At 40.4% G+C, this 20,548-nt stretch overlaps 1 protein-coding gene across 2 annotated transcripts in view; it reads left to right on the forward strand.

Annotated features, from left to right (window-relative positions):
• The window catches only part of LOC132518203 (zinc finger protein 474-like), a 163,574-nt gene that overhangs the window by 55,079 nt on the left and 87,947 nt on the right, over positions 1 to 20,548 (forward strand). For both annotated transcript variants that reach the window (XM_060146211.1, XM_060146210.1), the window contains one exon: positions 12,602 to 13,837. In XM_060146211.1, the coding sequence (XP_060002194.1) occupies positions 12,815 to 13,837 (1,023 nt within the window). In that variant the 5' untranslated portion in view covers positions 12,602 to 12,814. The remainder of the gene's footprint in view (positions 1 to 12,601; positions 13,838 to 20,548) is intronic.

The following is a 20,548-nucleotide window of genomic DNA, read 5'->3' on the forward strand; positions in this document are numbered from 1 at the left end:
TATTTTTTTAGAGAACCTCCATACTGTTCTCCACAGTGGCTGCACCAATATACATTCCCACCAATGGTGTAGGAGGGTTCCCTTTTCTCCACACCCTCTTTAGCATTTATTATTTGTGCTCTTTTGGATGATGGCCATTCTTATTTGTGTGAGGTGATACCTCATTGTAGTTTTGATTTGCATTCCTCTAATAATTTGTGATGCTGAGCATCTTTTCATGTGCCTTTTGGCCATCTGTGTATGTCTTCTTTGGAGAAATATTTAGCTCTTCTACATAGTCTGTCTTCTTCTTAGGCATAATTTATTTGTTGTGATGTTTCATGCTGCTGTTCTTCAGCTTCACAACTCTTTCTCAGTGTCCTTTCTGCTTTAGCAACCATTGCTGTTATCTTTTCCAATAGCGGAATTGTGATTGAACCAGTTCATCTGTTCATGTCATAGACTACTGGTGAGCGTATGATGGATAGCCCTTGTCCAATGCCCAAGTTCTGACACAATCAGCTTGGGTTGGGGATCAGGAGTTGAATAATATGCTACAGAACATGACCACCCAGGGCCACCTATCCGCTGAGGGGGTGGGGCAGATTTCCTTAGCAGGGGCTGAGTATGACAAGCACCATAATTATAATATTTCATACTGCTTTGATCTGATAATTTAAAAAAATGTACTCATATTTCCCATAACTTTTCAGTATTTTTTTTTCCTTTTCAGGACTACAGGTCGGATTGTCTTTTAATGAAATATGAATAAAATGTTATTTGAATTAGCTGCAGAATGAAAATTTTGGAATTCATCAGAATATTTTTTAAAAGGAAGAATAATTTAAAAAATCTATAGTTAGTCTTCTAATTACATTTTTCAGCCTGCAGGATTATTTATGAAAATATGGGGCAGAAGACCTATTAGAACCATATAATAACAATTATGATATCATACCACCTACCAGACAGTGTGCTAAGCATTTTATCTTTTAATCCTCATAATAACTCTGCAAGGTATTATCATCCTACCAAACAAGGTGAAATTGAGGCACAGAGAGGTTACATATCCCAAGATTCTGTAGCTGATAGACATTTTGGAGCAAGTGTTTAAAATAGACCTGAGTTTATTGCAAAAGTACTTTAAAGTGGAGATTAACAGAGTATTACTGGGTTCTGGGTGTAAGCTACTTTTTCTGCTTTTACTTAGCAAATTAGACTGTACCAATGTATTTGAGAGCTTGCTTGAACTTGGACTCTATTTCCCAGACGTGTTAGTGAAATCTTGATTAAGATTTTAATGACCTGAGCCCATGACACACAGAAAGAGGCATGGGAATTGATTTAGCATCCAAAGGGAAGATGCTGTTGTAAATAAACTCTTTCATTCTTGAAGTGCTGTCTAAATGCAGCAAAATTCTACAGCAGAAGTTCACTTTCTAGTCCAGAAGTATTTGTCAAGATTTTTAGCAAAAATGTTTAGACATATGTCAGCTACTACTAGTAACATAAGATGGAACATGGAGCTAACTGCCTGAAGCAACATTAAACAGAATTTCAGAATTGGAAGGAGCATACAAGTCTGGCTCTGTGTAGTATACATAGTCTCAAGAAGTTAGGTACAAATTGCATTTAATAAACCAGAGGGATCTATTTTCCTACTAAAAGTTTACTTGCAGAGTAAAGTCTGCAATGGATCCTTTTAGGAAACCAAAGAACTTCCTTTGCCTGGTCTTTAGATGTTAAATGTTGATGTTCTCCAGATTTCCTCACTCATGATCTTTTTTCAGTTGTATGTTATATATAAGAAACTCTATAAAAGTTCCCCATTTCCTATAGGGAAATCAAAATTCTTGCGATTCGTTATAAGGCTTTTCATAATTTGTTCCCAGTATACCTTCTCAATTACTTATATAAATTATTCACCATTCTTTTCCCTTTCTCACTTTACCCACTACCCACCTTACTGCCCATCTACACACACACACACAAAACCACTCACATCCATCTACAAACTCATATATACACACACATCCATATACATACACACTCACACTCTTCCACTCACACCTATTCACACACCCCCAATCACTGACACCCATGTACACATTCACTTCCATCCATACACATACCACATCTAACAATTCACACCTCTATCCATACACTCATATCACACCCATCCACTCACAGTCATGTACATACCCACACCTAACCACTCACCATCTACACACTCACATATACATACGCTCACACTCGTGCACATACATTCATATATATACCTATAATCTCACCCATCTGCCTTCCCATTTGCTCAAATTATGTCAAAGTGGCATATTCTGATTCCTACAATTTTAAATAGGAAATGACTCTACAAAATGGAAATGTGTTTTCAGCTCAGACTCGAAACTGGAAGTAACCTTTTCCACCCAGGAAGGGTTTAAACATCCACCTCCAATTGTTAGAGAAGGCTGACTAAGGTCCTGAGGGCAGAGTCAAAAGGAGAGAAGGAAAATATTATGCATGCAGCACTTTGACAAGAAATATAGTCAGTTAACCAAGAGCAGAGTGTATTAAAGTCAAGTTTCTGAAGATAACAGTTAATAAAGGCTTTACCAGTTGTAAATATGCAGATACAGAAACAAAGAATACAGTCAAAGAGGACAGGGGAGAGCAAGCTTGAAGTGTGTACGGGAAAGACACATAGACCACACAGAGGAGAATGCAAAATCTGAAGGATTGTTTCTTCAGTCACACTGGTTGAGGATTCTCACAAGAGCTAAAGAGAGATACTGGAACCCATTCTATAATGTTATGTGAATATTTATGTTTTCGTTACTATAGAGTAAATTGAATTATAATTCTCATTGTAGAGGGCTGACTGGGGCTTCTCAGCAAGGCCTCTGGGATGGAGTCACCCTGGCGGGGTTTCCAGTGGAGACTAGAGTTGGGTGACCCTGAGCTGACTATTAAGATTCTGGGTCACAGGGGGGCCAAAAGTAGTTGAGCAACATTTTTGCAGAAGGCTCCATTCACAATGCTGATCTCTTTCTTTTGGGGTGTTTTAGTCTTCTATTACTGCCTTAGCAAAATACCATAAAATAAGCAGCTTAAAAGAACCCCAATCCATTATCTTATCATTCTATGTCAGAAGTCCAACATGGGTATCCTGGGGTAAAATCAAGGTGTCAGCAGACCGTGTCCCTTTTTGAAGACCCTGTGTTTGTTTCCTTGTCCTTCCCAGCTTCTAGAGCCACCCCCATTGCTTGCACACAGCCTCTTCCCTCCACTTCTTTTAAAGTCAGCAATGGCTACTTGAATCTCTTTTTCCTTCAGTTGTCCCATCTCTTTCACTGGATGGGGGAAAGTTTCTCTACTTTTGAGAACTCATGTGATTAGATTGGGCCCGTCACTTCTCATCCTGTTTTCTCCAGAATATAACGGAGTTGAAATATAAGACACACTTTTCTAGTGGTGAGCTGGTCTGTGTCTTCAGAGCAAATTAGCAGTGAGGTCAACCACAGGATGCCGCATTCTTCACTCCCTTGCAGATGGTACCTTGTCCTTCATGTGTTGGGTTGTCCTTCTAGACTTAAAGTGGAGACAGACAGACAATGGGAACAATGAAACAAAGAGAAAGAGAGCACAGGCAGTGGGAGAAAAAAAGCCTGCTGAAAACACAAGAAACAGTAAAAAACAGCATTCACAGAATTGATTTTAAATTGAATTCTTCCAATCAAATACTCCAATCTTTCCGATCCTAGGTGTGACTTAAAATACACACAGATCTTCCTTTTGTTTGTTAAAGGAAAAGAGAACAAAGCAGTTGATACTCTCACTGACTTCCTTGCTATTTGACACTTATTGGGCATGGGGTGGAAGGAGGTTTTCAGTAAAGTTTAAACTACAAAAAATTTAAAGTACAAACTAAGAACGTTTGCAAATAAAGAGCTGTCACCACATTTTATGTTTGGTCTGGGCTCTGGGGACCTGGAGAATGAACAAGTTTCTCCTAGACACCAAGAGACTCCTTTCAGTGGTTTTCTCCAGCAGGGGATAGCCTTTGTAAGATTTCCTGAGCAATGAGAGGTTGTAGTGGAGGATTCTAACCATCGACAAGTTCAAACCATCTGGCCTGTGAAAGAGTTCCTTGTTCACAAAATTCAGAGATGAATGAATGACAATAGCTTTTTAATGACTTATTTACATAGGAGGATGAGAGATGTGGGGAGAAGAGCAACAGAAAGCCCCTGTTCAGAAACAGCCTTCAGCTGGTGGGTGTACCCAAACGACCGAGACTCCAGGGTCACCACCAGAGAAGACATGCTAAATGTACCAGGAAATAAGAGGCACATTCATTTACACACAGCAGAAACCCAGCCTTGCCTTTTGGGCTCCATCCTGGTTTTGACTTTCTTCCCAGGGACTTTCCTCAGAAACAGCTTTGCGTGGAAAGAGCATTATTAACAAAGGGTGTTGATGTCTGTAACGAATGGTAATGATGGTCAGTTTAAGTGTTAACCAGGCTTTGGGAGGCACCGACCTCCTGGAGGTGGGTAGAGCTAAGGCACAACTTTGAGGCTCTTGTAGGAGAAGTGGGTGATGTGGTTAAAAAAGGTTCCTTCAGAATACAGTGAGGCCCATCTCTCTTATGCCAGTCTATATTGGCCAAGAAGATCCCATCAAAGGCAGCTATATTCTTCATTGTGTTTGTTTTAACCTGGAGGCACTAGTCTAGTAACTGCACTTCTGACACTAATACTCTGTGGCTTGGAAGTCTTTGCCAAAGATATTGCACTGAGTTAGCTCTCTGAGACAGTAAATCAAGAGTGTAAAGACGGTGGGAACTCTGTGCAAGCATATCACATAATGGAAACTGGTAAACAATGAATCTATTTGTAATTCTTTTTTAAAATTTAATACTGAAACAAGGGTATCTGTAGTTTTTTCCCCCATTATTTTTTATCATAATGCATCAAATTTAGACACTTAATGGATATTGGATATCTCATTCTTTATGAGAAGGAATTACTGTACTGTGCTGTTCTTATACATTTCAGTTTAAACTAACATAGATGGTACTTGAGAAAATGGTCAGCTTGGCAGAAAGAAAAAGTTCACCAAATTCTATAATCCCTGCAAGGAAGCATAAGTCTCTTAGGAAGTATTTCCAGCCCAAATCTTGGAAATGTAACAATAGTCTATATTATTAATAGCTTATTTATGGTTCTTTTTATTGACTGGTTCTTTCTTAATCTAATAACTTAAGATATCCAACATTCTTCATTTGGGAAATCATTTAATGGTTAATCAAGGGCCCTGACTAAAACAGAAGAGTAGCTCTTATTATATCAATGGATAACTAAATAATAATGGGAATGCTTCCAAAAAGTTCAGATGGTTTCCAAAACACATTTCTTGCCTGTTTGTGTTTTTCTTTTTCCTTTCTTTCTTTCTTCCTTTTTTTTTTCCTTCTATCATCTCTCCTGTGGCTGATCTAAACACAGGCTGCTCGATTTTTTTTTTTTCTTTCTGAAATTAGGTTCATCATTTCCTATGACCCTTTAATAATGTATGAAAATTCTTTCTCAGGTCACTGGTTCTTTTCTTTTTTGCCTTGGATATTTCTCTCCTTCCTTGAACCAAGTACTTCATCCTGACTCAACTTTCATTAGGAAGTTTCCCTTCTGAGTTTTTACCAATGAGTACGTCATGTTTTTAGTAGTTGTCTCCCAGAGAAAAGACTTCAACTGGGTTCTCAGTCTTCCGAGGGCAAGTGCTCCTTATAGTGATTTTCAAATATTTAACTGAGGAGAAAAATGGAGGAAAAGGGCATTTTAAAGCTAGAATCACAAAAGGTCACAAACTCAATTGAGTTTGAGAATCAAGCATGAATTTTTTTTTTTTTTTCTTTCGGTACGCGGGCCTCTCACTGTTGTGGCCTCACCCGTTGCGGAGCACAGGCTCCGGACGCACAGGCTCAGCGGCCATGGCTCACGGGCCCAGCCGCTTCGCGGCATGTGGGATCTTCCCAGACCGGGTTACGAACCCGTGTCCCCTGCATCGGCAGGCGGACTCTCAACCACTGCGCCACCAGGGAAGCCCCAAGCATGAATTTTGAATTGAACAAGGGGCTGATGAGAAACTTTGTAAGAGTGCAGACTGGCTGTCCGATCTATAGGTTCAGCCCTTACTCAATATCCCAGCTTATGTTCGATGTTGCCACGTTGGAAGATGGGCTCTAGGCCTGATCTTCCAATTTTTCAAAAGAAATCAAAAATCCCAATTTTGTGTCACATCTCTCAATTTTAAAATAATGGCAACTAATTCAAACATTTTTAACTCTATGCAGGCCAAAAGGGGCATATCTCTGAGCCAGGTCTGGCTTATGAAACATTTCTTTAAAGTCTTAAAAAAGAGCTATTGGAATAGAGTTATTTTATCGGAATCGAACTATCCCAGATGTCAGAAAATATGGCATGTAGATTTGTTTGTTATTCAATGGCTGACTCTCCCAGTTTTTTGTCTATCCTTTGAATTTCTATACATTATAGGCCTCTAACGCGACTATCCTGGTGGTTTCCATAACCAGTTCTCCATCACTCCAAATGTCAATATTACAATTACACAGTCATACCTGTGTGGCATTTATGACTCTTGAGTACTCTGTGATTTGGATACTCAATATAGAGTGAAAATTACAGGCTCGGTCTAATAATAGCTTTCATAGGGTGATATTATGAACCTTAACATAAAATGCCCTTGCAGAAGGCTCTACTTAGAAGCATAAAGGTGCATTTCTCCCATTTTTGGTTTTCATAGCTTTCCTAACACCATAGACTATTATGTCTACACCCGACAATTAGATGGAATAAAAGTGAAAGAACTTATATCTTGGTTTAAAATTCTTCACAGTGAAGGAGAGACAAGGAAGGGGAAATTTTGCATTAGCTATTCAAAATCAGCCTGGGAATGTCAGTATGGACACCCAGATTCCCTAGAAGTCATGCCTCAGGCTAAATGGCTTTTCTGAAAGTGTTTCCATTTTTTACCTTTCAAACACTGCTCCTGTCTTTCCCAAGCCCAACCACCTCTAGTTCCCAGTTGCTCTTTTGTCCATGCATATCAGAATTACTGAGGACTGCAAATGCTACTGGCCCAGGAGCTACCCAGAAGGGAGTGAGAGAACCAACCAGGGTGACTGGACCAGCTCCCCTCAACACTTCCTGGTCATCTCTGATCTATGAATGGGATTACCTTACTCTGACTCCCTCTGTGGCTGCGGTGACCATATGGCTGGGTAGTCAGTACAGGAAGAGTATCATATAAAATTAAGAAGAATATGAATATGCCTAAAATGGCAGGTTTCCCCTTATGGTGTAATTCAGTTGATCACAATGGAAGAGCAACATTTTCTAGCTCTTGAAGGCTAGTGATGGTGTAAACATTATAAAGATATGTTTTCAGTGGTCTGAATGAGTTGGGGGTTGAATATTAAGCATCATATTATTTTCTAAGTTGCTATGAAATAATTCATTTGAGTTTATTGCAATAGTAAGGTAATATGCAGCTTGAATATCACAGATTTTTATTGCTTATATTCTGAGAGTGGCTGTATCAGTCAAGAGACAGAGACCATACCAGTTATTTAAACAGAGAGAATATAAAGAGTTGTTAACCAGGAATGAAGTTGTTACCTAGGTAACTAGCAAAGTAAAAAGAGAGAACTATTGTATAAGGGAGGTGGCAGCTACCATTCCTAGGGCTGAAGGATCAGAGGGAAAAGGTTTGAATTATTACGACTTAGCAACTTAGAAGAAGCACCCTATGGAGCTGAAAATCCTATTTCCAAAGAGGAAGAGCAGACTGGCTGATGGTGCTTTCTGCTGGGGGAGGGGAAATCAATCTGATTTGCAAATGTTGCAAAAACTGTAAACTGGTTTCAGCTACTGCTACAGGAAAGAACTGCTTTTGCTGAGATAAAGAAGTATTGCTGGGGTGATACTCACAAGAACCAAAAGCAGGCAGGAAACCCTTTAAAAAGACATAAGTCTTCTTTCTCCTCTAACCTCACATTCTTCCCCCATTACCAGTATTGGTAAATCATAATGCAAGGCTGGCTGGCAAAGCAGAAATGGGGTGTGCAGAGTCTCAGTGCCAGCATCACAAAGATGGATATAGGAAAGAGAGTATGGAATACAGAGACAATGCATTAATAACTGGCACAACAATGATGCCTGCTAGCTCTTTCAAAATCTCATGGAAAAAAATAGGGTTCTATCCTTCTGAAGCAAAATGTCAATTAATGTTTTTCTTAAAAAAAAAAAAATTCCAGGAAAGGAGGTATTGTGAATCAGTTTCTTAAGAACCATTGGCTCAGTATTTAAAGTTTCAAGCTTTTCTATTTCTGATTTTTAGGAAAAACTGTATATTTAATAAGTCAGTTTTACCTCATAAAACCTCTCAAATTTTTTCCTCATCAAAAAAAGGTCCTGAAATTTGAAATGTCACTATTAGAATTCATTTTGTGCCTAGATAATGACAACTATTAAACTATAACTCAGTGTTAGGTTTTCACATGAGTAAAAGACTCTTAAAAATTGGCTAAGATACAAATAAACATTTATTTCTCTTATGTAAATAAGGCCAAAGGAAGACACTCCAGAGCTTCTATGATGGCTCTAATATTATCAGGGACCGAAGTTCATCAACATCTCTACTCTGTCATGTCAAGGGTTACACGAATGTAATCTGGCCCAAGATGGCTGCTAGAGCTCCAGCCATCAGTTATCAGTATGAAGGAAGGGCAGAGGAGCATGTTGTGTCCCCTACTTTTCAATAGGAGTTTTTACAAGTGCCACATAATATTTCCACTAGCTACAAAGAAACCTGTAGACTTTTGGCTGGGAAATCATGTGCCCAGCTAGAAAGTGGGGCTCTGTTAACTTGAGAGAATTTGCACAGAGTAACTATTGGTAGGGAACTAGCTGTCTCTGCCAGACTCTGGGAGGGATATTACCTCATCAATCATAATTCTTGGTGTAAAAGAGTCTATCAGCTCTTTTCTGAAAGCAAGATTTCATTGGTAAGGAAGACTGGAGTGTATATGAGGGTACCAGGCAGGGGAGGCTACTGAATGGGGTGGATGGAAGATATTGAAGACAAACCTCCTCTATTTTATAATTTTACTCAGAGCCAGCATAAGTCCCAACTCCACCTTTCTTATTTATTCATTTGTCCATTTAAAGAATTTGGATTCTATACTAACAGAGAAAATGTCATGTATCCATGTTTATTTTGTTTCAAAGAGCTAAATTATTTTTCAAAAGACTTCATCACACTTCTGCTTGTGTTCTTTCCCCTCTTTTATAGAGAAACACCTCCTAATGCTAAGATGAGTTTTGGATTTTCATGGTTATTATATTCATCTTTGTGAGTTTGTCTCTCCCTTCCCATGAACACCAAAGGGCATGGAAAAATGGCATCATATTGATAAAACGTGATGCCTTCCAAGACATTCTTTAAACAGTCTATTTGCAAATATGGTCAAAATGAATAATTCAGGCCAGTTGGAGTGAACATTTCTCCATGGATGCTTGGGGTGAAACTGGCTGGCTTTGCAAAGTGGTTCTCTTTATAAACTAGCAACATTGCTTTACGATGTATCTGGGTGACAGGCCAAATTCTTAAGTGATTTAAGTATATGTATTTAGTATTTTCCAGCACTCTCACTTTTAGAACTAACTTATAGGATAGAGCAGCTGACTATGCTGTGCCTTGTCACATTGCCTTAGCAGAATCACTGCAGAAACATCATAAATTTCTCCAGTTCCCCAAAACTTCACTTGCTTCTAGCTACCTCATCTTCCATACGTTGATACATTTAATCACAATAAGACAATTTTCAGGAGGACACTGGAGGAAGAAAAGGATGATTAAAAAAGAAAAGATGAAGATTCAATGGGAATTTTATGATGCTTTGTCATTTTTGCTGCAGAGAAAATATTTGTAGTGCACAAGCACCTGCACGCATAAAGATCCATCCCTAATCAAAATAGTGACAGGGCTGCAAACTGAATGCCCTCTGACCTCTTTGGGAAGCCTTCACTTTCACCCTGCAGCCAATTCCTCTCACCCACCACCTGCAGCTAGTAGTGTAGATTTTTATTAAGGATACTGGTGAGATAAGGAAAGGATTATGTATTGCACACCACACAGGGAAAAACTTCATCTAGAAAACCACTGACAGCAAAATAAAGTGATCCCTACCGCTTAAGGAAAAACGCTGTCTTCAGTAACCTCAGTTTCTCACCTGCTTTTTCCATCTTGGAGATTTCTCCTCTTCTGTGCCCTATTCCCCTCCTCCCTTTCACCTCTTCCTTCTTCTAAAAGGGAGCATAAAAGCAGGTGAGAGCTTAGTTACCTTCCCATGGGGCATATGAATCGTACATTAAAACAGGGATAAAAAACTTAAGAGAAGAAGCTCTGCCGGTGGAATTTTAGGCAGAATGAATAATGGAAAGAGTCGAGCATTGGAGCCAAAGAGAGCTGGAATTGATTCCCAGTTCTGTCATTTAGAAACTGACTGTCTTGGGCAAGTTACTTGTCTTTTCTGAGTCACAGTTTCTTCATTTGTAAAAAGAAAATAATAATACCTGCCTCATAATCATTTGAGAATTAAATGAAATTATGTAAATAAAAATTAGTACAATATCTGATGCATAGTTGGCACTCAGTAAATATTAGTTCTCTTACTTTATGATTAGGTAAAGATGCAGGAGGTGTTGGAGCAAGTCATGGGGCTTTCTCAGAATTCTCACCTCCAGGGAGCAGTGTGGGGACGGGGGGGGGGGAGACTGCAAGCAAGTCTAGGGAAATAAGCTCATTTGATCGCATTGATTTTTCCAATCTGTCTCCTTAAGTACTTTTGCTGTCTGCAACTTCCTGGTATCAAGGAAAATGGGAAACTGAACCAGGAGATCCTTGGTGAACAAGAAATCAGAACCAAAAAAGCAGAGTGGTTTGGAGGATTATTTCAGTCATGTGCTGTTTAAAACCTGATGAAATAATTTTACTGGATTCTTTGTGTTCTCTAGAGCCATTTTCTCTTTGGATGGTGATGATCAAGTGATAAATTTTGTTCCTTCAAGCTTCATTTTCTGTGTTGGTCATTCTGTTTGGGGCCAACACATTCTTTTGTCACATGTGTTAATATCACTGTCCTAGGATCTGTCAAAATGAAGAATAACTTCCTTTTCTGTGCCAGACCTGATTTGATAGCCTTAATTGCAAAGATGTAGACCTTTCTTGGCACCAAAATACGGGAACTGGGTGCATATCTCACAGCTCTTTTTGTCCCTCATCAACCGCAATGCCCAAACAGTGTTTTGATATTACCAACACGGCTGTCCTTGCTGTACCTGAAGCCGTGTCTGCTGTGGTCTGCAGGGTCCAGCCTCAGATCAGGTGCTTCTCCCTCTGTGACTAGGAGCCTCTAATCCAGAGTGAGGTCATCCTTCAGGAAATGAAGAAGGTCCTAAGACTTTTGAAAATTACCTTTCTTGAGCTAGATTGTAGACCTGGGATAAAACTGACTCATGCCTTTACCCAAGGTAAAAACTCCTTTGGCTTCTGACCATAATGAGATCTTATCAGCCCTTTCTTCTGGTTTAATAAAATTGTTGGCCATGTTTTTTACAAAAGGTATTTTGAAGATACATAGATAGATAATATCTATATAGAGATATATCTATATAAAACAAGAACGTGAACACAATAGCTATAAAAAGAGCATCAAGTGAAGTCTGAGCATCTTCATCCCAGGAAAGATGTACAGATATACTGCCAGGAAGAGTATAGCCCTGGGTTGCATATTGGCTTGACAGTTACGGCCACAATTTAATAATACTCCCGTCCCATGATGAAGAAGAGTGAATACCTGGTAGGTTACAAGAAGTTTACCTCTCTCTGATGGTTTCCCTGATAATCCTCCTATTCACTATTGAATTACTTCTTCTGCCGGTTCTTAACCCTAGGCCCATGGACACTCAAAAATTCTAGCATATTACTTATAGCTCAAGTAAAAGATAAATCACAACTAAAAATATTTGATAAATTATTTCAATGAAATTAGTTTCACTTGTACTAGTAAGAATTTTATTTTTTGCTTTTAAAATTATTATTCTGGGAAGAGGTCCCTAGGCTTCAAAGAACTGACAAAGGAATCCATGGCACTAAAAAGAATCCCTAAGGTAGTGGAAGGAGGTCTTTTTACATGATCTGCAGTTTCATTAATCATTTTCAGAGGCCTTGGTTCTCTCCTCCATGATCTCACCACCATGCCTCTTGGTTTGTGCCATATATGTCTGTGATGTGCTATTAATGTCCATCTTCCTTTGGGCAGAACACTACTTTCAACACAGTAACAGTGCAATTCATAATGGAATTTTTTTTCGTACTTATTTCAACATTTACTGAACAAATCCTAAGTGCTAGTTACTATGCTAGCCAAAGAGGATACTAGGTCAAAAAAAAAAAAAAAACACGTTTCTTTATCAACTTCAAATCTAAGTGTGTGTCTGTGTGTGTGTATGTAATAACTTCTTGATTTATGTTTCCCCTGTAGATCTTGGAGGCATCTGAGGTTTCATGGGGACTTTCCAGCATTCCAGACTGCTGCTTTGCAATGAAGCTCTGAGTCACTGTCTTTGGGTCTAAGGTACTGGCTACAATGTGGAACCCCAGAACAGCCAACCTGACTAACCTTCTCTCTAAGCAGAAGCCCAAAATATGTCTGGCCTGAAATCAGAGCAAGCACTAGAGAAAGACTTCTTTGTTAATGGAAAGAGGAAAGGAGAAAACGGTTTCCAACACGTTGCAACAGTCTTTCCACCATTCTAAAGAGTCTACCTTCCTTATAAACCAAGCTGTTCTATCTAGTGCATCCCTTTCTAGCTTTTTGCCAGAAATTGAGCATATCAATCCTGGTGAAAAAATAAAGACGGACCCTCAGAAAAATAGACCTGGAACTGTAATACTCCTAAAACGGTCCAGTAGGAGGATTATGTCGGAAAGTCAGCCCAGGCCCCCTGTGATCCCATCCCGCAGGCCCGGGTTCCAGGTGTGCCATATCTGTGGCCGAGAATTTGGGTCCCAATCGCTTGGCATTCACGAGCCCCAGTGCTTGGAGAAGTGGCGTACTGAAAACAGCAAGTTGCCCAAGCACCTGAGGAGGCCAGAACCTTCCAAACCACTGCCTCTCAGTGGAAGTGGATCCTACAATCTTCAGGCAGCATTCCAGGGTTCCCAGGCTCACCTGCTGCCCTGTGAATCCTGTGGTCGCAAGTTCTTGCCAGATCGGCTTCTTGTTCATCAGAGAAGCTGCAGGCCGAAGGGTGAGGGGCCCAGGGCACCAAACCCCAACAGTTCTGATAATCTTGCTGCTCTCAAGAAAGCTTCTGGTGGCATCCCAACCCGACCAAGGGCTCTCATCTGCTACGTCTGTGGTAGGGAATTTGGCACTCTGTCCCTTCCTATACATCAGCCCAAATGCCTGGAAAAGTGGAAAATAGAAAATGACCGGCTCCCTAGCGAGTTCTGCCAGCCACTACCGCGGAAGCCTCAGCCCCTTCCAACTGGACAGTCCAACCAAGAGGGGCCGAGTCAAGCTCAGCTCGTACCCTGCCCAAATTGTAGCCGGACCTTTGCCCCTGACAGCTTTCTGGTGCACCAGAGAAGTTGTATAGCTCAACCTAGCGGGCCAAAAGTTCAAGATTTGACATTATGGAATAAAGGTGGCCTCAAAGAGTCCACTAATTCCAAGCAGCAAAGGAGCATGGCAGTACCCACTGTGACTGATAAGGTAATTCGTGCCACATGGTATGCACTGGGTGGGTCTGGGGGTACATTCTGCCTCCAGGGGAATGAGAGAAAAATGTCCCCAGAATCAGCTCCCTCAGCTCTTAGGATGGTTTCTTTCAATGCCTTATTTCTGCCTCAGTGCAGCCTAAGTTGACCCCCTGTCAGACTCCAGGGCTATATCTCTGTTGGCAAAGTAGATTTAAAAACACCCTTGCCTGGTGGATTCATAGTCTCCTTCCATTCTGCTGCCCAAAAGAGAGATGGACTTCTTTCTTCCTTGATCCCTCATACCAATAATCCTTGGGAGAGACTGGTATTTGAAAATGAGTCAGTAATGCTGTGTCTACATTACAGAGAAATAATTCCCATTCCAACAGCCAATATTTATTACTGGTTTATTTTAGTCATCTACCTTAGGAATTCATTTTTGGCCATGCTGGTTATACTGAGTTTATCGTACTAAAATAAAATCTGTGTCAAAAACCCCAAATGACTTTAGCATAATTAAACACTGGAGCACTTGCAGAAATAAACATGCTTTAAAATGCAGCATGTTTTCTTTTAACACTTATATGGTTGTAGTATCTGGGGGGATTAACCCCAGTGCAGACCCAAAGCCAACTAGGTGTGTTCATGGGTCTAGGAAGTGCTCAGTTTCTGCTGCTGCTCTGTACCCTGTGTTTGGGTCAGACACCAGGCCATGACTTGGGCAGTTGTAAATAAGCATGACCCCAGGGATCCCCAACCTGTATGGTGAAATGTTGTTGGGCCTTCACCTGAAATTTCATCATCAACCAGGACTGGGGAAGGATGCAAGATAGAGTGTGGTCCATGTGTTTTGTCCTTCCATGAAGCTAGGGAAGTGGTTGTGCTGCCATGTGTCACACCTTACAGAACATCAAGTCGTGAGAAATAGGAGGTGGTCAAAGGCTTTTCTCTGTGACTTGCTACTTGAAATGTCCCACCTGCAGGAGTTTTTTAAACGAACTGTTCTCAGGAGACTAAGGTTACCCAAGCTATTGCAAAAATTAAACCAGAGGGATTGGGGGATGGGTAGCCATACTTCATTTTTTACCCAGTTTTTCTTCGTTACTTCTTTTATTGCATTACTTTGGCAAATGTCAGGTACTTTTTCCTAACTTCTATGTTTAAAATGAAATCTTTAAGTGAGATCCTTCACTTACTGGTTTAGAAGGTTCCAAGACAGTGATCTTAAAGCTGAAGAGTCAGACTAATGGGCATATTTTCCGATGAAATTGAAAAAGAACAGCTAGTTTCTTTGCCGAACGAAAACCGAAACTCGTAAGTGTGGCATGGGCTTCAGGCTGGTCTCATAAACATGAACTGTTTTTCTCATCTTCTGGCTGTTGCTTTTCTTCCAAAACGTGTGGGGTCTGGATCCAGTGAGCGAAAGAATCCATGTCATAGAGCCACAAATCTGAAACTCCGTTAGTGTTCTGACTTTCAGCCCTGTTTCCTGATTGTATGCATTTGCTTTAAGTGTTCTCATTACAGATCTCAAGATAGGAAAGAGTGTGGTCAGAATTCTCGTGCTTGTTGCTGTAACACATACTTTGTGCTCCCAAGAGTGGAGCCAGCAGGCTGAGCATAGCGTGTTCTCACTCAGTCACGACTGCTGAGAGAGGCTGGCCTGGGCCCCTGGCTTCACAAGAGGACACCCCTGACTCACTCAGTCATCTGGAGGGGAGAATGTCAGGAGGAGAGGCCAGTGAGGGCTGTCGGTGACTTGCACTTTGAGATCAGAGTAGAGGGAGTCCTTTGGAACAGGGGCATCAAGAGGACACGGCTCTGTCAGAGTGTGACCAACTCTGCTCCCGACCTGAAAAGGTGCGTGTCAGTGAGAAACTGGCACCCACTGCCGTCAGATATGTGCTGGCCCTTTTGGGGACCACACAGGCTTTAGTGGAGGGCATAGAAATGTCATCCAACATAGGGTCCCTTTAGCTGCCAGATTTGGAGCAAGCTTGGGTTCATTAAAATGGAGAAAACTCCTAGTCTTCTGAGAGGCAAAAGATCTCTTGAACCAACAGACTTTATCCCTTCCCTTGAAAAGACATTTGCCACTGCATTGTGCTTTCAGCAGAAAGCCTTTCCTGGGTAGTGTAGTTTTCTCCTTTGGTTGCATTTTGACCCCGTCTATTGCTGTTTTTCTATCTTTGTATCATTTAAGATTTAGATAGTGCAGTGAATCATTCATTTCCATAAAGATCACTGCCTTGTGCATTATTAGATTTCAGAATTTCATCTGCCTGTGGCGGCCAGCTTTTGGCTGACTGTGAGACACATGCACTGTTTTTTTTCAATTCAGATGTTTGCTTCCTCTCTTCTCATGTCAATCAGAACAATTTCCCTCTAGAATCCTTGTTCTGACTTCAGATTAGAATCAGCGATCTTGCCCAATGTTCTCAGGGGGCTCCATCTTGTAGTGAACTCAGGTGAGAAAAATATTTTCAGAATCATGATCACAGAACTTGGAAACTACTCATTGCAGTTGGGCAACAGTGACTGTTTCGCTGGCAGAGTGGATTACCCTCCGCTCGGAATGTTCCTCCTACATAGATTGGCTCAGTTCTCTGATGACACAGATGCTCCTGTTACCCGTCAATCAAATCTAAACAAACAAACGCCGCTAAGACGGTCCTCCTCCAAGTCGTCGATGGGCATTCTGTGCCAGCTCTGCTTTGCCCTGTCACCACTGAATGGGCTTGAATTGTTCCGTTGCTTCTCATCCAAAACGTAGGGCTGAATTCACTCTCTCTGATCTCACAGTGAAGTTGTGAAGGATCCCAAGCAGCACTGTAAGAGGAATAAAACCGTTGATGCGGATTTTTATTTAAAAGGACCTAGAGTCTGTCATACAGAGTGAAGTAAGTCAGAAAGAGAAAAACAAATACCGTATGCTAACACATATATATGGAATCTAAAATAAATAAATAAATGGTTCTGAAGAACCTAGGGACAGGACAGGAATAAAGACGCAGATGTAGAGAATGGACTTGAGGACACGGGGAGGGGGAGGGGGAAGCTAGGAAGAAGTGAGAGAGTGGCATGGACATATATACACTCCCAAATGTAAAATAGATAGCTAGTGGGAAGCAGCCGAATAGCACAGGGAGATCAGCTCAGTGCTTTGTGACCACCTAGAGGGGTGGGATAGGGAAGGTGGGAGGGAGACCCAAGAGGGAGGAGATATGGGAACATATATATACATATAGCTGATTCACTGTTATACAGCAGAAACTAACACACCATTGTAAAGCAATTATACTCAAATAAAGATGTTTAAAAATTAAAAAATTAAAAAATAAATAAAAGGTGTGACTGCCTGGGGTGTTGCTCTCCCATTATATGGTGTCAGAGCAACATCAAACTCCCCTTTTTGCCTCTAAAAGAAGGAAAGCCTGAACAAGCAATATCCAGCTTAGCAAGGTTTTAAAAGTAGTGTTAATTCCAGATGAAATTTGATGCATAATATGGAAAACTATAGATTATCATTTTAAATTTTAATATTGCATTTATTTAATGCAACCCTTTGATGTCTGTTTTAGCAAGCAATGGTCTAAGTAATGCTAAAAGTATACAAGAATAGAGGTCACTATTGCCTCTTATTTTAATATGAGTGAATACATTTTAATATTTGCATTTAATATTTGGGAAAAATTTCCCTTTTCTATAAGCTGATAGTATTTCATTCTTTGACTTAAGGCCTTTCTGTCTAATTGGAACACAGATTGACAGAGTTAATTAAATATAACTACAACCTAAAATTAAGCATTTGTTTTATTACCTTTTATTAGTTACATAATGCTTAGGGTTAGTTTCTTAGTATTTTTCTGGTAACATGTGAAACACTGTTTCTAAAAACCCTATACTATATTACAAAATAGGCATTATTTTTCTTTAGGGAATGTCTTTTTTTTTTTTTTAATAAAATATTGTCTCTCTGAATGTAGTTTTAAGCTACCTTTGGCATCCTTGATGCTCAGGTTTGAACTAAAATCCCATCAAACACATCTCTAGCATCAGGTGCTGCCATCTGGTGTTTTCTTTTAATGTAATGTCTTCTACACTCAAAAATATTATTGCCTTTCTCTTTGTGTTACCTTCATATTTGAGAACATGCCCTTATAATACAAACTCAAATTATTTAGGGCTACAGTTTTATATTTGGTTTAATATCATCAGTGCTGTTCCATAGCTAAATATCTCATTCTCTAAAGGCAAACCCCTCAGTGGGAAGGTCACAATCAGAAAGACTCAGAAGGGTAGGATGGATGTTCTCACAGTCAAATGTTGTATGTGTGTGCGTGTGTGTGTGTGTGTGTGTGTGTGTGTGTCTATTAGGTAAAAAGTATTTGGATTTTATTAGGAGGAATGGAATAAAGGGAAGTAAATTTTATTAAATATCTTTATGATCAGTACTTCATATACATGTTCTCATTTTAATCATCGTAATATAACTATATGTCAGATATTACTTCCCTACTTTCCAGGTGGGGAAACTGAGATTAAGCAAGTAACCCAAAGTCACACAGTGGGCTCGGTAATGGTGTCAGAGCCAGATCTGTCTAATTCCAAAGAACAATACCTTTTTATGTCACTAAAGAGAGAGGCATATGTGTGGTACAAAAAGGGTATGGCTATGCTGCCAGGCTTATAAGTGTTAATTAAGCAGGACAAAGAGGACAGAAGTTTGTTCATTCAATAAATATTTATTGTTAGGCATTGGACTAAATATAGTCCAAGTACTAAGTACTAAGTCCAAGTACTAAGTACTAAATATAGAGTCATAAAAAAGGTAGACACAGTCCTTGATCTCCTGGAGTTTTTAGTCTTATGGAGGAAATGATAGGAAATAAATAAAAATAAATATAAACATTCAAATTGTAATGTGACAGTGTCTAATGGTAGGAGGTGGACATTTAGGTTCTTGGTTAGAGACAACCTCGTGACATTTCAGCTGAGACATGAAAGGTATGAAATCATTAGCCAATCGTCAGGATGTGAGGGGATGCGAACGACAGGAGGAGGAGATATGCTGGCTAAAGGTAGCGCGTATGAAGGCCTTGAGGTAAGAGGGATCTTAAAATGGAACTAAAAAGTCCACATGTGGCCAGAGTGTGATGAAGGGAGGGGACAGGCACACAAGATAAAGCTGTGGAAACAGCACAGTTTCCGCCAGCTGCCCAGTGGACATAGGGACCTCAGTTATTTGGCTACTGCAGGAATCCAGGTGAAAGCAGATGAGAGCTTGGCCTAGGGTGCTGGTAGCAGAGATGGAGATGAGGAATAATGGGCAGAACCTGGTAATAGGTGGGATATGGAGGAGTAAGGAAGGGGGTCAAGGATGACTAAGATTTCTAGCTTGAGCAACTGCACTGCTTGTGTCACTTTCTAAAATGGGAAAAACTTGAGAAATGGGTAGGCTCTTGGGGATAAAGACCAATTGTTTCCTTCTGGACATAGCAAATTCAAAAGGCTTGTGAGATATCTAAGTAGGTCAGTCAGGCTGAAAATATAAGTCTGGATCTCCAAAGTGGAATTGGGCTGGGGTATACACTTGTGCATTGTTAAAATATATTTAAAGTCATCAGAATGAGTATAGGGCTAGAAAAATCAACCCAGGGCTGAGTCCTGAAGCATTGCAGTGTTTAGGGATTAGAGGAGAAGGAGCTGGAGAATAAGGGACTGGAAACACTGGAGGAACAACTTGAGAGCACGGTGCCCTGAAAGTTGTGACGGAAGAAAATGTGAAGAATAAGGGTGTGGAAAACAGTACGCAACGCACAGAGGTAGGATGAAGGATGGAGTAGGATGAAGGCCAAAAAATCTATTTGATTTGGCAATGTGGATTTAGTTTGACACACTTGGAGAGAACACATTCAGAGTCGCGACGGGGGCTGCAGACTGTATGGATGATAAAGATAGGATGTGTTTTGAGAAGTTTGGCTTAGAGACTAGAAGAGAAATAATGGGTAAGCTAGAAATAGAGATCTTAGCTTAAGAGAGGTTCCCTTAGAAGATGGGAGCTTGTAGACTACATTTGAATATTCTGGATATTGATCCAGTAGAGAGCAGGAGAGGTGATAAGAGCAAATGTAAAACCTGGAGGAGAAATGGGCACCAAGGTGGGATCCCAGCCTGTGCAAAGGGAGAGGATTAACAAGAGGGGACAGTTCTCCATTTCAGGAGGAGGTTGAATGCAGGTGGAGGTAAGATTGTAGGTTGTTAGTGGGAAGATGAAGGAACTACAGTCTGTTAGCTTAGATTTGATATTTTCTCAGTGAAAAATACCAGGTAAGCTTATCAGGCCTATCAGATGAGAAAGAGAGACATATAAAGAGAGAGGGGAAAGTGAATCTTAAGGGTCTACTTAGTCCTTTGTCTCTCATGCCTTCAGTTAAACTGAGTTTCTGAAATAAAGACAGGCTCCTAGAACCGTTTGCCTCTAATTCCCAAATACAAGCATGACTTGGAACTCTTTGGAGGTGGTAGATAAAAAGTTCAGTGTGATCCTTCTGCAGATTCTTATCCTTTTAGCCATCTTCAGTGGCCCTAGTTCACCTCTGAACTAGCACTCATCAGTGCTGATGTCATAAAAACCAGGCTCGACCTCACAAACCAGCCCTTGATGATGCTGCCAGCTGGGCCACTAATATCCAGCTCCATGTGCCATTTCTGCATCTTTCCT

This window comes from Lagenorhynchus albirostris, chromosome 3, assembly GCF_949774975.1.
Source record: "Lagenorhynchus albirostris chromosome 3, mLagAlb1.1, whole genome shotgun sequence".
NCBI lineage: Eukaryota > Metazoa > Chordata > Mammalia > Artiodactyla > Delphinidae > Lagenorhynchus > Lagenorhynchus albirostris.